The sequence below is a fragment of the Tursiops truncatus genome, chromosome 7, assembly GCF_011762595.2.
Source record: "Tursiops truncatus isolate mTurTru1 chromosome 7, mTurTru1.mat.Y, whole genome shotgun sequence".
In the NCBI taxonomy this organism is placed as follows: domain Eukaryota; kingdom Metazoa; phylum Chordata; class Mammalia; order Artiodactyla; family Delphinidae; genus Tursiops; species Tursiops truncatus.
This window is the reverse complement of record NC_047040.1, coordinates 86,181,980-86,195,923: the sequence shown is the minus strand read 5'-3', so window position 1 is coordinate 86,195,923 and position 13,944 is coordinate 86,181,980. Positions and strand designations below refer to the sequence as shown.

The window sequence follows — 13,944 nt, the reverse complement described above, 5'->3', positions numbered from 1 at the left end:
TCTCCTTATCAGTAAAACTGAACAAATAATAGCACCTATAGCATGTGTTAATGTGAAGGTAAAATAACTTAATACACGTGAAGCACTTAGAATAGTGCCTGAGAAGGGCTCAAAGATACTATGTTTAGTAGTTCATACCTTTAATCTAACACTCCACTTAGCCATGTAATGACGTTTGGGGTTTGCAGACCAAAGTCCTTTATTAGATGTTAAGTTCCCTGAAAACAAAGACCACATCTCCATGAATCCCCAGAAACATAGCCCCAGGCTTAGCACTTTACAGAAATCAAGTACAAAACTTTTTTAATTAAATTGAAATTCAGAAAAGATTGCAAAGGGATCTTAAGTAAGTAAAAATCTTCTAAACAATAAGTAAACCATCCATTTCTTTTTCCCTCATTATAAAGATGAATAAAGATGAGGTCAATTATTAATAATACATTGAAAGTAGGTTTGCCTTTTCCTTTGAATTTTCTAAAGTCTATAATTAAAACGGCTTCAAATTGAAAGATTGTAAAGAAGGAATTAATCTTATTGGTAAGTAAAAAGCAAATCCCATGATTGATGATAGGTATGACCTGTTAGCAATAGTTACACTTTTATACTTTCTTTTCTTACAATCAGCGTGTGGAGACCAGCATAATCCAATTAATTGTAATTCCCTTTTGTAGAGTCGGTAAAGCAGCGCATGATACTGAAACACCATTGAAGTCTTATCTCTGGTCATATAATCCAAACGGATTCTCACTTTCCAACCACCAGCAGATCTTTATAAACTTCAGGAAAATAGAATATTTTGACTTCCTCAAACTTATGATAAATGTGATACACAATAATTGTCTCTGAACTTTAATCCTTTGTACATGCCTAACCATCAGTTCTCTAGACGTCTTTCTCCACTATGCAGTGGTTTCATGAATACACCTGAGTTTTTCTCTCTTATTTCCTGACTTCCTTTAAAATATTGTTTTTCCACAGTAAATATGCAGTATTTTAACACAACAGAGCCTCTCAGCTGAGCTCCTTGCTCCTGGTACCTCTTGGACACACCACCTCTCGTCCATATACTCACTCTGATCCATCCTGCTCACTCCTGCCAATGCACAGGAACAATTATAACAATATGCTGAATTAAAAGTTACGTGAATGTGGTCTCTCTCACACGCACAAAATATCTTATTGTACAAATTTAATGCCTTTTCCATCTTAACTGAGCACTTACCAAGCACCGTGGCCGTAAGTTCGGCAGTTTGAGGTACAACAGTAAGACTAGCATGAATTTATTTTTCCTTTTTCACAATTTCATGAATAGAAGGTCCATTCTTACCACAGACTTTAGTAACTTCAGCATACAACTCTTTTTCTTTCCTTATTAAGTCTAGAACTTTTACCTTTTCACTTAGAGGAAGCACTTTATGGCTTCTCTTTGGCATATCCGAATTGCCAACATCACCACTCTTGTGCTTTGGGGCCAGTATTAAGTAAAATAAGGGTAACTTGAAGACAAGCATTGTGATTTCGTGACAGTCAATCTGATAATCGAGATGGCTACTAGGTGACTAACGGAGGCTACGCTAGACAAAGGGAAGATTCAGGTCCCGGGGGGGACCGAGCAGCACTGGGTGAGGTTTCATCAAGCTACTCAGAATGACTGGTAACTTAAAATTTATGAACTATTTATCTCTAAAATTTATCACTTGGTATTTTCAGACTGTGGTTGACTGCAGGTAGCTGCAGAAAGCGGGAACCAAAGATGAAAGGAGACTGCTGTAGTTAAATTATTTAGGGTGTGCCCCAGGAGTCATGGGATTACCAGGCTAGGATGAGTAACATAGTTAACAGGATCTGAGATGAAGCAGAATGTAGGCCAGGGTTAAGATTAGCAGCATAGACCTGGGTGACATCAGGAACCAGAGGCAGAGACCCAGGAGTTAGTGCCACAGATTTGTTTCATGTTAGACTGGAAGAGAAGAAAAGCAAGGAGAAGAGCACCTGGCCGAAGAAGCCTGTATCTTTCCATTTACATCACTCCTCCATTTACAGCTTCCTCCACTGACTTTCTTGTGTGAGAACATGTGTGGTGAAGTTAGCCTAAGTACATCTCTGCTCTACAGAGGGATGAGGCTCATATGGGCCAGAACTGCCTAGGCTGCTTGGAAATGTGTTTACTACTAACAGGTCACCTGAGACCATAGCAAATGATGTCTTCCTATTTTTCTACAAGAGGAACTGTAGATAACTCTCAGACTTGGAAGTTTATATAGTTGTCATCACCATCATCATCTTTATTTAAAAGGTACTTATTAAGCAACTAATTGAGCATGTCTGTGTACTAATGAAGCAAATATAAATTAAAGGGGGCAAAAAAATTTAAATAAATAAATAAAATTAAAAAAATAAAATCAAAGGGGGTAGCTCCTTCCCTAGAGACAGCACAATCCTAGTAGTAATGTTAGAGAACTTAAGAACTGTCAGACTTTAAGAGATTATATACCATTTTTTAGATATATTTTGATCCTCATTTATAACTGCCTTCCCACCCATACCTCTTGCACTTAGCACATCTGACATCTTATAGGTGTTTTATTTTTTAATGAGTGAATATATTAATTTATTTGATTGATGGGTTTGTTTCACTTTACACTATAAATGTATTGCTGAAATTGACATAATTGATGGAATTCCATTAATTCATTTCATTTTCAGCATGCTCAGTCCTTTTTCTTTTATTTGACTTTGTTCCTATTTAGATTTTTATTTCATCAGAAGACAGTCATTGTTATTGGGTTTATTTTTTGTTTGTAGTTACAGTTGACCCTTGAGCAATTCAAGGAGTAGGTGCGGCAGACCCTCCATGCCATTGAAAATCGGAGTATAATTTATAATCCACCCTCCATATATGCAGTTCCTCTGTAACTGCGGTTCTGCATCCGCTGATTCAACCAACCATGGGTCGTGTAGCACTGTAGTATTTACTACGGAAAAAAATTTGTGTATAAGTAAACCCTTGCAGTTCAAACCCAGGTTGTTTAAGGATCAACTGTATTATTGTTATATATTTATTAAACATCAATTGTGTTAAATATTCAGACTTTTCTTTATCAGAAGTTACATCTCTCACAAGTCTCTCTTATGTTTAACAAAGACTTTATATATATTTTTAGTCTGTATCTTTCCTCATTTTACTCTTTGTTATGTATTTTTTCAACTATACAGTCAAAGGCACGATTTATTCATGGGTATCTGAGAAGAGTTACAGGCAGTAATGAATATATATTCCCAATCAACCATAGTTTCTCAAATATTGTGATGGTAACATAAATTGGTTCACTGGCTATGAGGATAACTTGGCACGGTCTATCAATAGTTTACAATATACACACAACTTTTCACCTAGAAATTCCAGGTCTAGGAATTTGTTCTACTCACACAGATACATACTTAGATATAAATGATCTAAGTGCAAGATTATTCACATTAGCACTATGAAAAATATTTGACATTTGGAAACTGGTCAGTTATTGTACATCCATTAAAGTAAATATGCAGCTGTAAAAAAGAAAGAGAATACTCTCTGTGTCCCAATTTTGAGTAATCTCTATGATATATAGTCAAGTGAAAAGAATCAAATGCAGAACAGTGCATAGATATCACTGTTAGTGTTTTCGGGTTTTTTTAACGTCTTATTGGAGTATAATTGCTTTACCATGGTGTGTCAGTTTCTGCTGTATAACAAAGTGCATCAGCTATATGTATACATATCCCCATATCCCCTCCCTCTTGCGTCTCCCTCACACCCTCCCTATCCCACCCCTCTAGGTGGTCCCAAAGCACGGAGCTGATCTCCCTGTGCTATGCGGCTGCTTCCCACTAGCTATCTATTTTACATTTGGTAATGTATATAAGTCCATGCCACTCTCTCACTTTGTCGCAGCTTACCCACTGTTAGTGTTTTTTTTTAAAAGTGGTAGTTGAGGATAATGTTGCTTGAGTATAGAAAACATCTTTGAAAGGATACATGGGAAATTGACAATATAGGTTTTCTGTAGAGGTGTAAACTAGGTAGCTAAGGATAGACTAGAAAGAGACTTTTGCAGTATACTCATGTATGTTGAACTTCCTGTAAATATATTATTTCAAAATAAATAAAAGTGTTCAAAAAACAATAAGCACACACTTCATATTAAACAATTGTAGATTTTTGAGTATCATCTTATTAGGTATTTTGACAATTTTTATCAACTAGTTTTTATAGCTACTTTGCAATAAAAACAACCCTCATTGTGAATTATTTGTATGAATTATGATTCTTCAAAGTCATGGTAGAAAGGAACACAAGAGTAATTTTGTGCTTCATAATTGGAGGCCTCTGGTGTCAGACAGGCAGACTCTCTTTTGAGGTGGGAAAAAAAATCTCTAAAACTTTTCATTCACAAAGAAAAAACCAAAAACAGTTATTGATAATAGGTAGGTCCATTAAAGAATCTATGTCACTATTCTGGGCTTGGAATATTGTATAGATGCAGAATTAAGAAAATAGTGTTATCGTGTGGTTTCACAAAGAAAGTTTTGCATAGATCTCTAGCTATCCTAACTTAATGCAAGTAGTTGTAAAATTTATAAATCTTCCACTCTTATTGTATGTACCTTTGCGGAGTTCTGGCTATTCTTGTGATATGAAGTAGAAAATTTACTCAACTACTACCATGGGTCAATTAATAAAGATAACTTATATGAAAAAATATTATCCTCAATAACTGCTAGAAATCGTCTCTTTGTTTTGGTTGTCTTTAATTGACAACTAATTTTTGTCCTATCCAGGTGTAAAATGGTTTCAAGAAATAAGAGTGGCACTGTCTTACTCTATCCATTTTGTTTCTATTTTATTGATTTTTGTTATCCTTTTATTTCTGTTTTTCTGACAGAATATTTCCAGACAAGAGACTTCTAAATTAGTAAAAAGCCCAGTCTTTTTCCTGCTAAGTAATGCCATTGCTAACCCCATGTACACCAACAGTGTAGCAAAAGGAATAGTTGAAGCAAGAAAGTATATTAAATTCTGGAAATATTTTCCAAAGTCTGGCTGACAAAGAAGACAATGTCCAAATAAATTTTCTAATAATGTTATAACAAACCTGTGCTAGAACTTTTACGTATATTACTTCACTGAATTCTCACACAAAATCAGGAGGGAGAGATGACAGTTCTCATTAGACAAGTGAGGAAACAATACATTAAGTAACTCTGTATATGTGCATATACCTACAATAGACATGTTATCTGTATATGGGTATTTATAGGACTTAGTTATGTTTATTTCCTAGATATCATTATGAGATATGTTTTGATCTGACCTTCCGCTTGGTATTTACAAATGTAATATAACTTGGAGAGAACAAATAGCAATAGTGTTGAAACTTAGAGCCGATAACAAAGAAAACTTTCAAAAATGACTCTGTTGAAATTTAATCCTACGGATTCTCTACCCTTTGGAGTATGTAATGTATGAAATCATCCATGGAATTCAAGTAAATTCAGAATCTGTTTGGAGAAGACAGTCAAATAAAACGAACCATTGTGTATAGTGTCTGCAGAGCACAAAAAGCCTTTGACTGCATGGAATTAAGAGCAGTGTTGGAAGCTCTGAGTAAGAAAGTAATTAAAGAAATATATATTGGTATCATGAAATGCATCCTTTTTAATATTTATGATCCTAACAAATAAAGTCAATTCATTTTTGTCATTGTTGTTGTTAGAGTCTGAACAGGGCTACCTCTCCTCAGATGCCTAGACAAAAAAACCTAGAAGCCTGGAGAGAAGCATAATGTCAGTAACATCATTTTATAAGATGGCATTATACATGGAGTTATGATGATGGGGAGATGTTTTATGTTATGCCGTTATAAATTAAAAATGCACAAAGCAATGACACATTTGTTATACTTTCCATCTGTGACGCTTGCTTCACAAATTTCAGTTGTACCTATTTATTATGTTGTTATTTACATTCTGATGAAATCTGAGGAAAAATAAAAATAAGACATACTCATTCCTGACTCAGTTCCTGTATTGGATATAGTAGAAGGCTGCTTCACCACCTTCAAAGAGAGTAACGAAAGATATTTCATATTAGCCTGTGACATTATTTGCATGCCTTGGGCTTCTTAAGTGATTTCCAAAGAAATATGCACAGCATGAAGTCCATAGAAAGCAAGCTAACATGGCATGCCAAAATATCCCAGTGGGTTTAAGAAATAAAAGCTTCTATGAATAAGGTTTTAGTATCTTAGAGAATTTCTGCTTATTTTCTTGGTTCCTCCCTCTTTCCTACTGCAAGGGGGCCACACAAAACTGGATTTGGTAGACCAGGTGGCAAAAGTGCCCATTCTCTGCATAGGTCAAACCATCTCCTCTTACAGTAAAGTAACCATTTTCAAATGTAAGCATCCTAAGCTTCCTGGAGATTACTGTGATACATTGTAAGGAATACATCTCTTTGGTTTTGGAATATGAAGTTTCATATTTAAAACCACTTTCCTCCTTCTTTGATAGATACCATGGCCATAGAGACTTGATTTGGCTTGTGTTGAGTTTTCCTGAGAACTTTTTAAATGTTCCCTAGAGTGAGTAAGAAAATAGCAATCATGATTTTATTCTTTGTCTGGGAGCCATGCTAGAGAGTATCCTGCATGTTTATAGATCAAGTAATTAGAAATAGTTAGGTTGATCTTGAATAGGCAAGCAATTATTCAACTTATTCCACCTTCAAACCCTTTCTCAGAATCTAGATAATTATTTTTATTTAATTTGAATTACCTAATCAGCTCTTTCTGTTGTCTATAATATTTCATAAGTGTGGCATAGCCCATGTGTTGAGAAAATGTCTAGATATGATCTAGGAACATGACATCTTTCTCTGCACAGAATCTTTGGACATCGTATTCGTTTTCTAGGGCTGCCATAACAAAGTGTCACAGACTAGGGTGGATGGGGGTGTGGGGGACTAAACAACAGAAATGTATTTCCTTTCTGTTCCAGAGGCTAGAAGACCAGGATCAAGGTGTTGGCAAGGTTGCTTTCTTCTGAGGCCCCTCTCCTTAGCTTATGGATGCGTGTCTTCTTCCTATGTCTTCACATGGTCTTCGTTCTGTGCATGTCTGTGTCCCAATCTCCTCTTCTTATAAAGACACCAGTCATACTGGAATAAGGCCATCCATATCATCTCATTTTACCTTAATTACCTCTTTAAAGGCTCTATCTCCAAATACAGTGACATGGTGGGGTACAGGGGGTTGAGACTACAAATCATTCGCGGGGGTGGGGGACACAATTCAGCCCATAAGAAACATAAAGCACATTTGGGGGGTGAATTTGTCCCTGCTTTTCATTAAGGTCAAAAGAGTATTATTCTAGGGGACAGAAATAAGATGTAAAATGTCTAGAACCTAACTTATTTTCACCTGAGTAGTATTTCTGAGCACCTGGTAAAGCCCTCTCCTTTGAGGAATATAAAGCAGCCTCAACAGCTGTAGCTTTGAAAGGCACAAAATACAGTTCCTGGTATGTAGTCTCCATTCAATCTATATTTGCTTAATAAAAACTAAGTGAACAAACAGATTAACTGGTCAACCAGCCTAGTTTTCAAAGATATTGTCCTTACTGAAGTCTCATGTTGTACCCAAGGTGTTATAGGAGGGGCTTTAGCGAGTGCAGCGTGGAAAGAGGATGGTTTTGGCACGGGGTTTATATCACCGTGTTTGAGAATTTGGAACCTCTCTAATCCACTAGAAATCAGATTGAACTGTCACTCTAAGGAGCCAACACAACAGGAAAGGTCGAGCTAGTCAAATGATTCAACCAACTTCCTTTTGATCCACTCCTTTAAATGCTAAACTCAAAATCAGCTATATCCTTATAGATAAACAGTATGTTTTATCCACTTTTATATCTACCAGTTTGATTTTCTGGACAAACATATTATTATTTTTCAGATCAATAGTCTCTCTGGCATCTCTTTCATTCATGATGTGACTTTCATGTACCCAGCAGGGCTTTCAGATAAGGTTTCTAAGTGGTCATCTGCACTGGAAGCAGATACCACATCCTTTTATGAGAGTTTCATGATGTAATAGGTTCTTGTCACTATATTAATGAAATCAGAGCTATTTTCTCCATATCCTGTGAAAGTTGGGCTGTCTTTTCCTCTTTATTTTTTTATTGCAACAGTAAAAGAAAAGTTAGTAAAGGGCTTTAAAAACTACAAGGTAAAAATGTACTTGTTTTTCAATACACAAAGAAGTGCCTCTTTATTCTTATATAACTATTCTATTCTGGATAGTCCAAGTTTATCTTCAGCTGCATTTCAACCAATACTAGGTTAACCCAGTGAGTTTAGTTAAAGTCAGTCTTGATATTGCAACTTCTGGTTACACCAGTCTATAGAGCAATACATAATACAAGAGGAAAGTGGTGATTAAGCTATTAGTGATATAAAATTTCCTTTTTCCATGGAAATTACCATGACCTACTGTGGCTATCAAAAGGTCCATCCTTCAGTTCTCCTTTTTAAAAAAGATTATTCCTAATAGCTATTGTCAAAATTTTTAAATTTTAAATAGTTTTTAGCTGGATATAGGTAAGTTTTTATTTAAAAAATAAAATACACAAAAGTCCCTTCAAGGAAGGACATTTCAAGATGCACTTGAATGCTTGGATACAATATTTAAATATATTTTTTGTGATATCATAAAAGTCACATAGTGACTTTGGATTCTGGAGGTTAACCTATCTTCAATTCTGTTTAAATGCTTTAAGCAAAAAGCCATGACCAAAATGAATTTACGGTAGCCTAAGTAGAGGGCCAGGAGAAACCAGCACAGATTATCAGCATGATAATTGTGACATATCTTGATTCAACCAGACTTCTTCCCAGTATTGAACTCCAGCATGTAAAGTTTTTGTTGAGTTCATATGACAGATTACATCACACTGAGGTAAATCCTCTAAAACAACCAGAATGGTTTATGATGTTTGCTCAGTATTTCCATTGCTTTAATCCCTAATGTATTTTGCCTATTTGGGCTTTATTCACTTTCCTTATCATAGTGGTGTCTTGGAGATATATATATATATATATATATATATATATATATATATATATATATATATTTACTCTCCAAATGTTTTTCAGACACATTTTCTCATTTGATACCAACAACTATCCTTCTGAATATCTTCATTTCACAAATAAATAAATAGATATACAATGAATTAGTGGTAAATCCAGACCTGGTGTTTTGTATAATCTCTTTCTCACCCTATCATATTTCCTCTTCACTCCATCACCACATAACAATTTGCTACATCTTCTGTCCCATTCCTAATGCAGTTTCTTTTTATTGCCAATTCGCTTTATATCTGTTTATATAAGAATCTGTTCCTTCTATAAATCAGTAATTATGAAAGATCAGAGTAAGTTTACAGGTAAAAGCATAGCCTCAAGTAAGATATTTAGGGATAAAATATAAAAATCACTATCTTTGAAGTAATAGTCAATCTACTACCACTGGCAATTGCTATTTATTTGCCTTTATCCTTTCAGCTTCTTCCAGCCAAGATTAGTCTGACCATAGTGGTTTTGAGGGGAGGCTTACATCCTGGGTTTATTACTTGTCATCCATGGAAAAGTTATTTAATCTACCCATGCCTCATTTTTCCTATCTGTAAAATATGTGATGATAACAATAGCATGTACCTCATTGTCTTACTGAAAAAAAATTATATTAGATAATAAATGGAAAGTGCATAGCATAGTCCCTAGTATGGTGTAAGCACTGAGTAACTGTTGGTTATTCTTCCTGTTGCAAAGCTTCCTGAAATATAGTCATATGAATTTTGAATTTTGTTCTGTAAAAGGTTTTTATTCTGTCAATAATAATTACCAACTCTTAGGTTCATATTAAAGAAATCTCAGTATTCACATATCTAGTTTTCTATTTCTCTGCCCACCTAAGGTAAACTTCATAAATCGATATTTATTGAGTAACTTTTATAGACTCTTACAGGCTCCACTGTTGTGGTTCTCACCTGGGGATAACTTTTCACTGCCAGGAGATATTTGGCAATATCTGGAGATATTTTTCATCAGCAGCCCTGGGAAGTGCTACTGGCATCCAGTGGGCTGAGGCTGGGGATGCTACTAAATATCCTAGAATGCACAGGACAGACCCTATAACAAAGCATTACTCAGCCCCAAATGTCAACAGTGCTTCACTATTGAGAAATCCTGCTCTATTGAAAAGAGGGGAAGCGGAAGACATCATCACTGCCAACAGATTAGTTAGAAAATGCCTATCGGGTAATACAAATGTGTTCATAATGATACCCGTTAACGTGGAGACAGGTATCACTTCATCTTCATTTCATCTTCAGAACTGATTGGATTCATGAGAAGGTGTGCAAATATGGACACAACTGCATGTTTAAATAAGTCACAGTGGCCTTGAAAAATATGCCTTAAAGGCCTCTGGTTTACAAGGAATCTTAACCTTGGTTGTTCACAAAAAATCTTAATATAAAAATTAGGTATTATATACAAAAAGACTCTTTCCAACCACTTGCCATATTATTTATTGAAGCTACTTGTTGAGGGGCTACAAATTATCTTTTTAAAGTGAAGACTACATAGTAGGAATGCTAGTTTAAGTAACGCAAGTTGATATGTTATATGGTATTTTGAGTGGATATAATCAAATGGTATTTATTGACTGGTAAATTATCTTTTATGTATATTAAAATATTTCATTTTCACAGTCAATTGAATTAACTGATGTTTACTGGCATCTGCCTTTGGTTAAGCAATTATTTGTTCTTAGTGTTTTCTTGCTCGAGATAAAATCATTCTCTTTTTTTACCTGCTGAACACTTTCATTTGGCGATCTTAAACCTATGCACCAAAACGACAATTTGTATCGGACTTTTGTGATAAATTTTTGGTAGAGATAGTTGTGTGTGTGAACATGTGTGTGTGTTGTGTGTGTGTATGTGTTTATTTAGGTTTCCACTTAAAGTTCAGTGCCAAAGCTACCGTACTTATACATTTTCTAAATGTGCTTTAAGCAATAAGTTGTACAACATTTTTAGAACATGTGTTAAGCTATTTCTCTAAGAATGAAGCTCTTAACAAAACATAAGCACTCTGCATGAGATCTTAGCAGCAAAGTGCTTAAAAGATAAAGTAAGAATTGGTACCATGGGAAGAACACCAGCTGTAGAACGCACAGGTCCATTATGAGAAGTATGGTAGTGGGTAGGGAGAAAATGATTTAATCAGGAGTAAAACCAATTTTATTATAAGGGCACGCAGGGGGTGTGGCACCATAGTGAGAGGGACATTTCAAAATATCTGACAGATTTCAACAACGTGAAAAACCCGTTCTTTAAAGTGACAGTAAACCCCATCAGGTCTCCCTTTTTGATGCTATTGTTAACAGTTGACTGTTTAAAGCTGGCCTGCTAAGATGCTGTCGTCCTATTTCAATAGTGTGTAGCCAAATAAAAGACTAATTGTTGAAATACAATCAATCAAAAATGATTGCAGGGCAGAAAGAAGGTCTCCTCTGCTGATTTTGTTGTGGATCAAATTATTGTGTTATGACCGAGGTAGGAATGAAGGCTGAAAGGGGAGAAGAAAATAGCCCGTCTGAAATAAACAGATTCACCTTCATTCCTTCTCTTTGCAAACAGCCAATTGAGCAGGAACATAACTTACTAGCCCTGGGAGTAATAGTCCATTTAGGAAAAAAGATCTGATAAAGATTTCGGCTAATATTTTTAAAAGGACATGAAGACTATTAGCAGAACAGCCCATGCAGAGATCCCCTATAGTGACAATTCTCAGCTTTTCTTACATTTTTGGTGTCAATTCTCCTCTGCATTCATAAAACTGACACAAGCAAGCATCTGAATGTGAGCTTCGGACGTCGGTAAGGAAACACAATTCTAGTTGACCAAATACCTATTAAGTTCTTGCCAGGATACTCTGCTTTCCCATTAACCCCCAGGTTGTCCAGAATGATTAGCTTTAGTTTTCATTAAGCCCAGAATCCAAAATCTCTTCTGTGTTGTACGTTCAGAAAGACAAACGCTGTGGATCAGCAGCAATGCTTTTATGCCTGCTTCCTTTTAGTTGTATGCAAAGATGTGACTTTCAGACCCTATTACATCCACTTTTTGGGTGAGAATGATTCCAGACTTTCATACTGAAGACGAAAAGGAAGGAAATAATTGCCCAGCGTCTCTTTATTTCTTCTAAGAACTTTATTGTGGCCTTTATTTTCTTTAATATTTAAATATCTCAACTCACTCAAGCTTCCCAAGCAAACATTTCCGTTATTTCTAAGAGGAGTTGGTAAGCACTTGTGGGTTGTCTTTAGTGTGTTATCATTTTTGACAGCTTTGCATAGCCTACGTAGGCCAACAGGGGTCTGTCTAATATTGTTGCTGGGCACATTTTCCTTGCTGAGATGAAAACTAAAAAAAGATATTTTTGAAGCAGGAAGAAGGAATTAATATCCTTTCTCACTCACTATTCTATTCCTTGCTGACTTTATATTCAGTGAAAGAAGGAAAAAAGTGTTACCCATTATTCCCTTGTACATAGCAAGACTAACACATGTAAAGCAATAACTCATTTTCTATTGCCATGTTTAGCATATGTCTCCTGTTGGCTCAGCAAGGCCTTTAGGCCGGTCCCTTGAGCCGGCCATCATTGGCAACTCTTAGCCCCTCGGCCTCAAAACCAAATAGCTTTGAATCATGTTGAGCTGTGATGCTAATTTTCATACTGATGCATTATGGGAATAAATGTATCTGACATACTGTGTCAATGGCACTGTCTCTTTGTGTCTCTTGTTTTTTGTTAGCCGCACTCCTACAGATGGTATTCCATTGAAAATGTTCCCGTCCTACGGAAAAAAGGAAAAAAAAAAAAAAACCATGCACAGCACCAAACCTCTAGGTGCAGAAGGCTGTTAACGGTTGCTGATGATAGTAGGCAAACATTAACATAATAATTAGTGTCTTGTAATTGTTTCATTAAAACCAGTTGTTCCATTTCTCCTCGTGTTTTCCCAGAAGAGAAGCTGAATTTGGACGACAGCCAGTGGGAGGACATCCACGTTGTCACTGGAGCACTGAAGATGTTTTTCCGGGAGCTGCCTGAGCCGCTCTTCCCTTACAGCTTCTTTGAGCGGTTTGTGGAGGCGATCAGTAAGTACCTTACAGACAGGAGCGGTTGGTGCAATAACCTGGCAGTGTGGAATTACTATTAAGTAAATAATAAGAATGGTGATAATAGCAATCATGGTGATGATAATATCCCCAATGCTCCACAGCTTTCATTTTAGTTTTGGTGTTTTTGATGGCTTAGTCTTATTTCTGCAATATTATCTAAGTGTTTTGAAAAATTAAGAAAAAAAGAAGAAGGCATCCTGTTTAGGGTGGCCAGTTTTCAACTAAGCCTCCTCAAATGAAAATGGCTTCTCATGCAATCTGCTTTACAGGGGCCACCTTCCGCCTCCCTAGCCCCTACCTTTATACTTTCAGAATCACAGTGAGTTTAACTGAGTTCAAGGAGATTTTGAAAAAGAACCGAAGTGAATTAACTATTACATTTCATTAAAGAGGTGTTAAATCATCAGCTGAGGCATCACCTTCTCAAGGCTTGCTCACCCTACACCCACCAACACTAGTAAAGAGTTGGCTACAATTTGCTTACAAACAATGTGAATATTAAATTAAGTAATGGAAAGTTTCTTCTGTTAAGCTGGTGGCCTTATGGGAGGTTGAGTCGTATCACTTACTAGCCAATAGTCGTTGTATACCCCCTGAAACTTCCCTTCTATTATTTTCTCATTCATAACACACGCACACGCGCGTGCGCAC

At 36.0% G+C, this 13,944-nt stretch overlaps 1 protein-coding gene across 3 annotated transcripts in view; it reads left to right on the top strand.

The window, feature by feature from the left end:
* ARHGAP15 (Rho GTPase activating protein 15) overlaps positions 1 to 13,944 on the top strand; it is a 621,340-nt gene that overhangs the window by 481,132 nt on the left and 126,264 nt on the right. For all 3 annotated transcript variants that reach the window (XM_019925524.3, XM_019925523.2, XM_073807741.1), the window contains exon 12: positions 13,135 to 13,269. In XM_019925524.3, the coding sequence (XP_019781083.2) occupies positions 13,135 to 13,269 (135 nt within the window). The remainder of the gene's footprint in view (positions 1 to 13,134; positions 13,270 to 13,944) is intronic.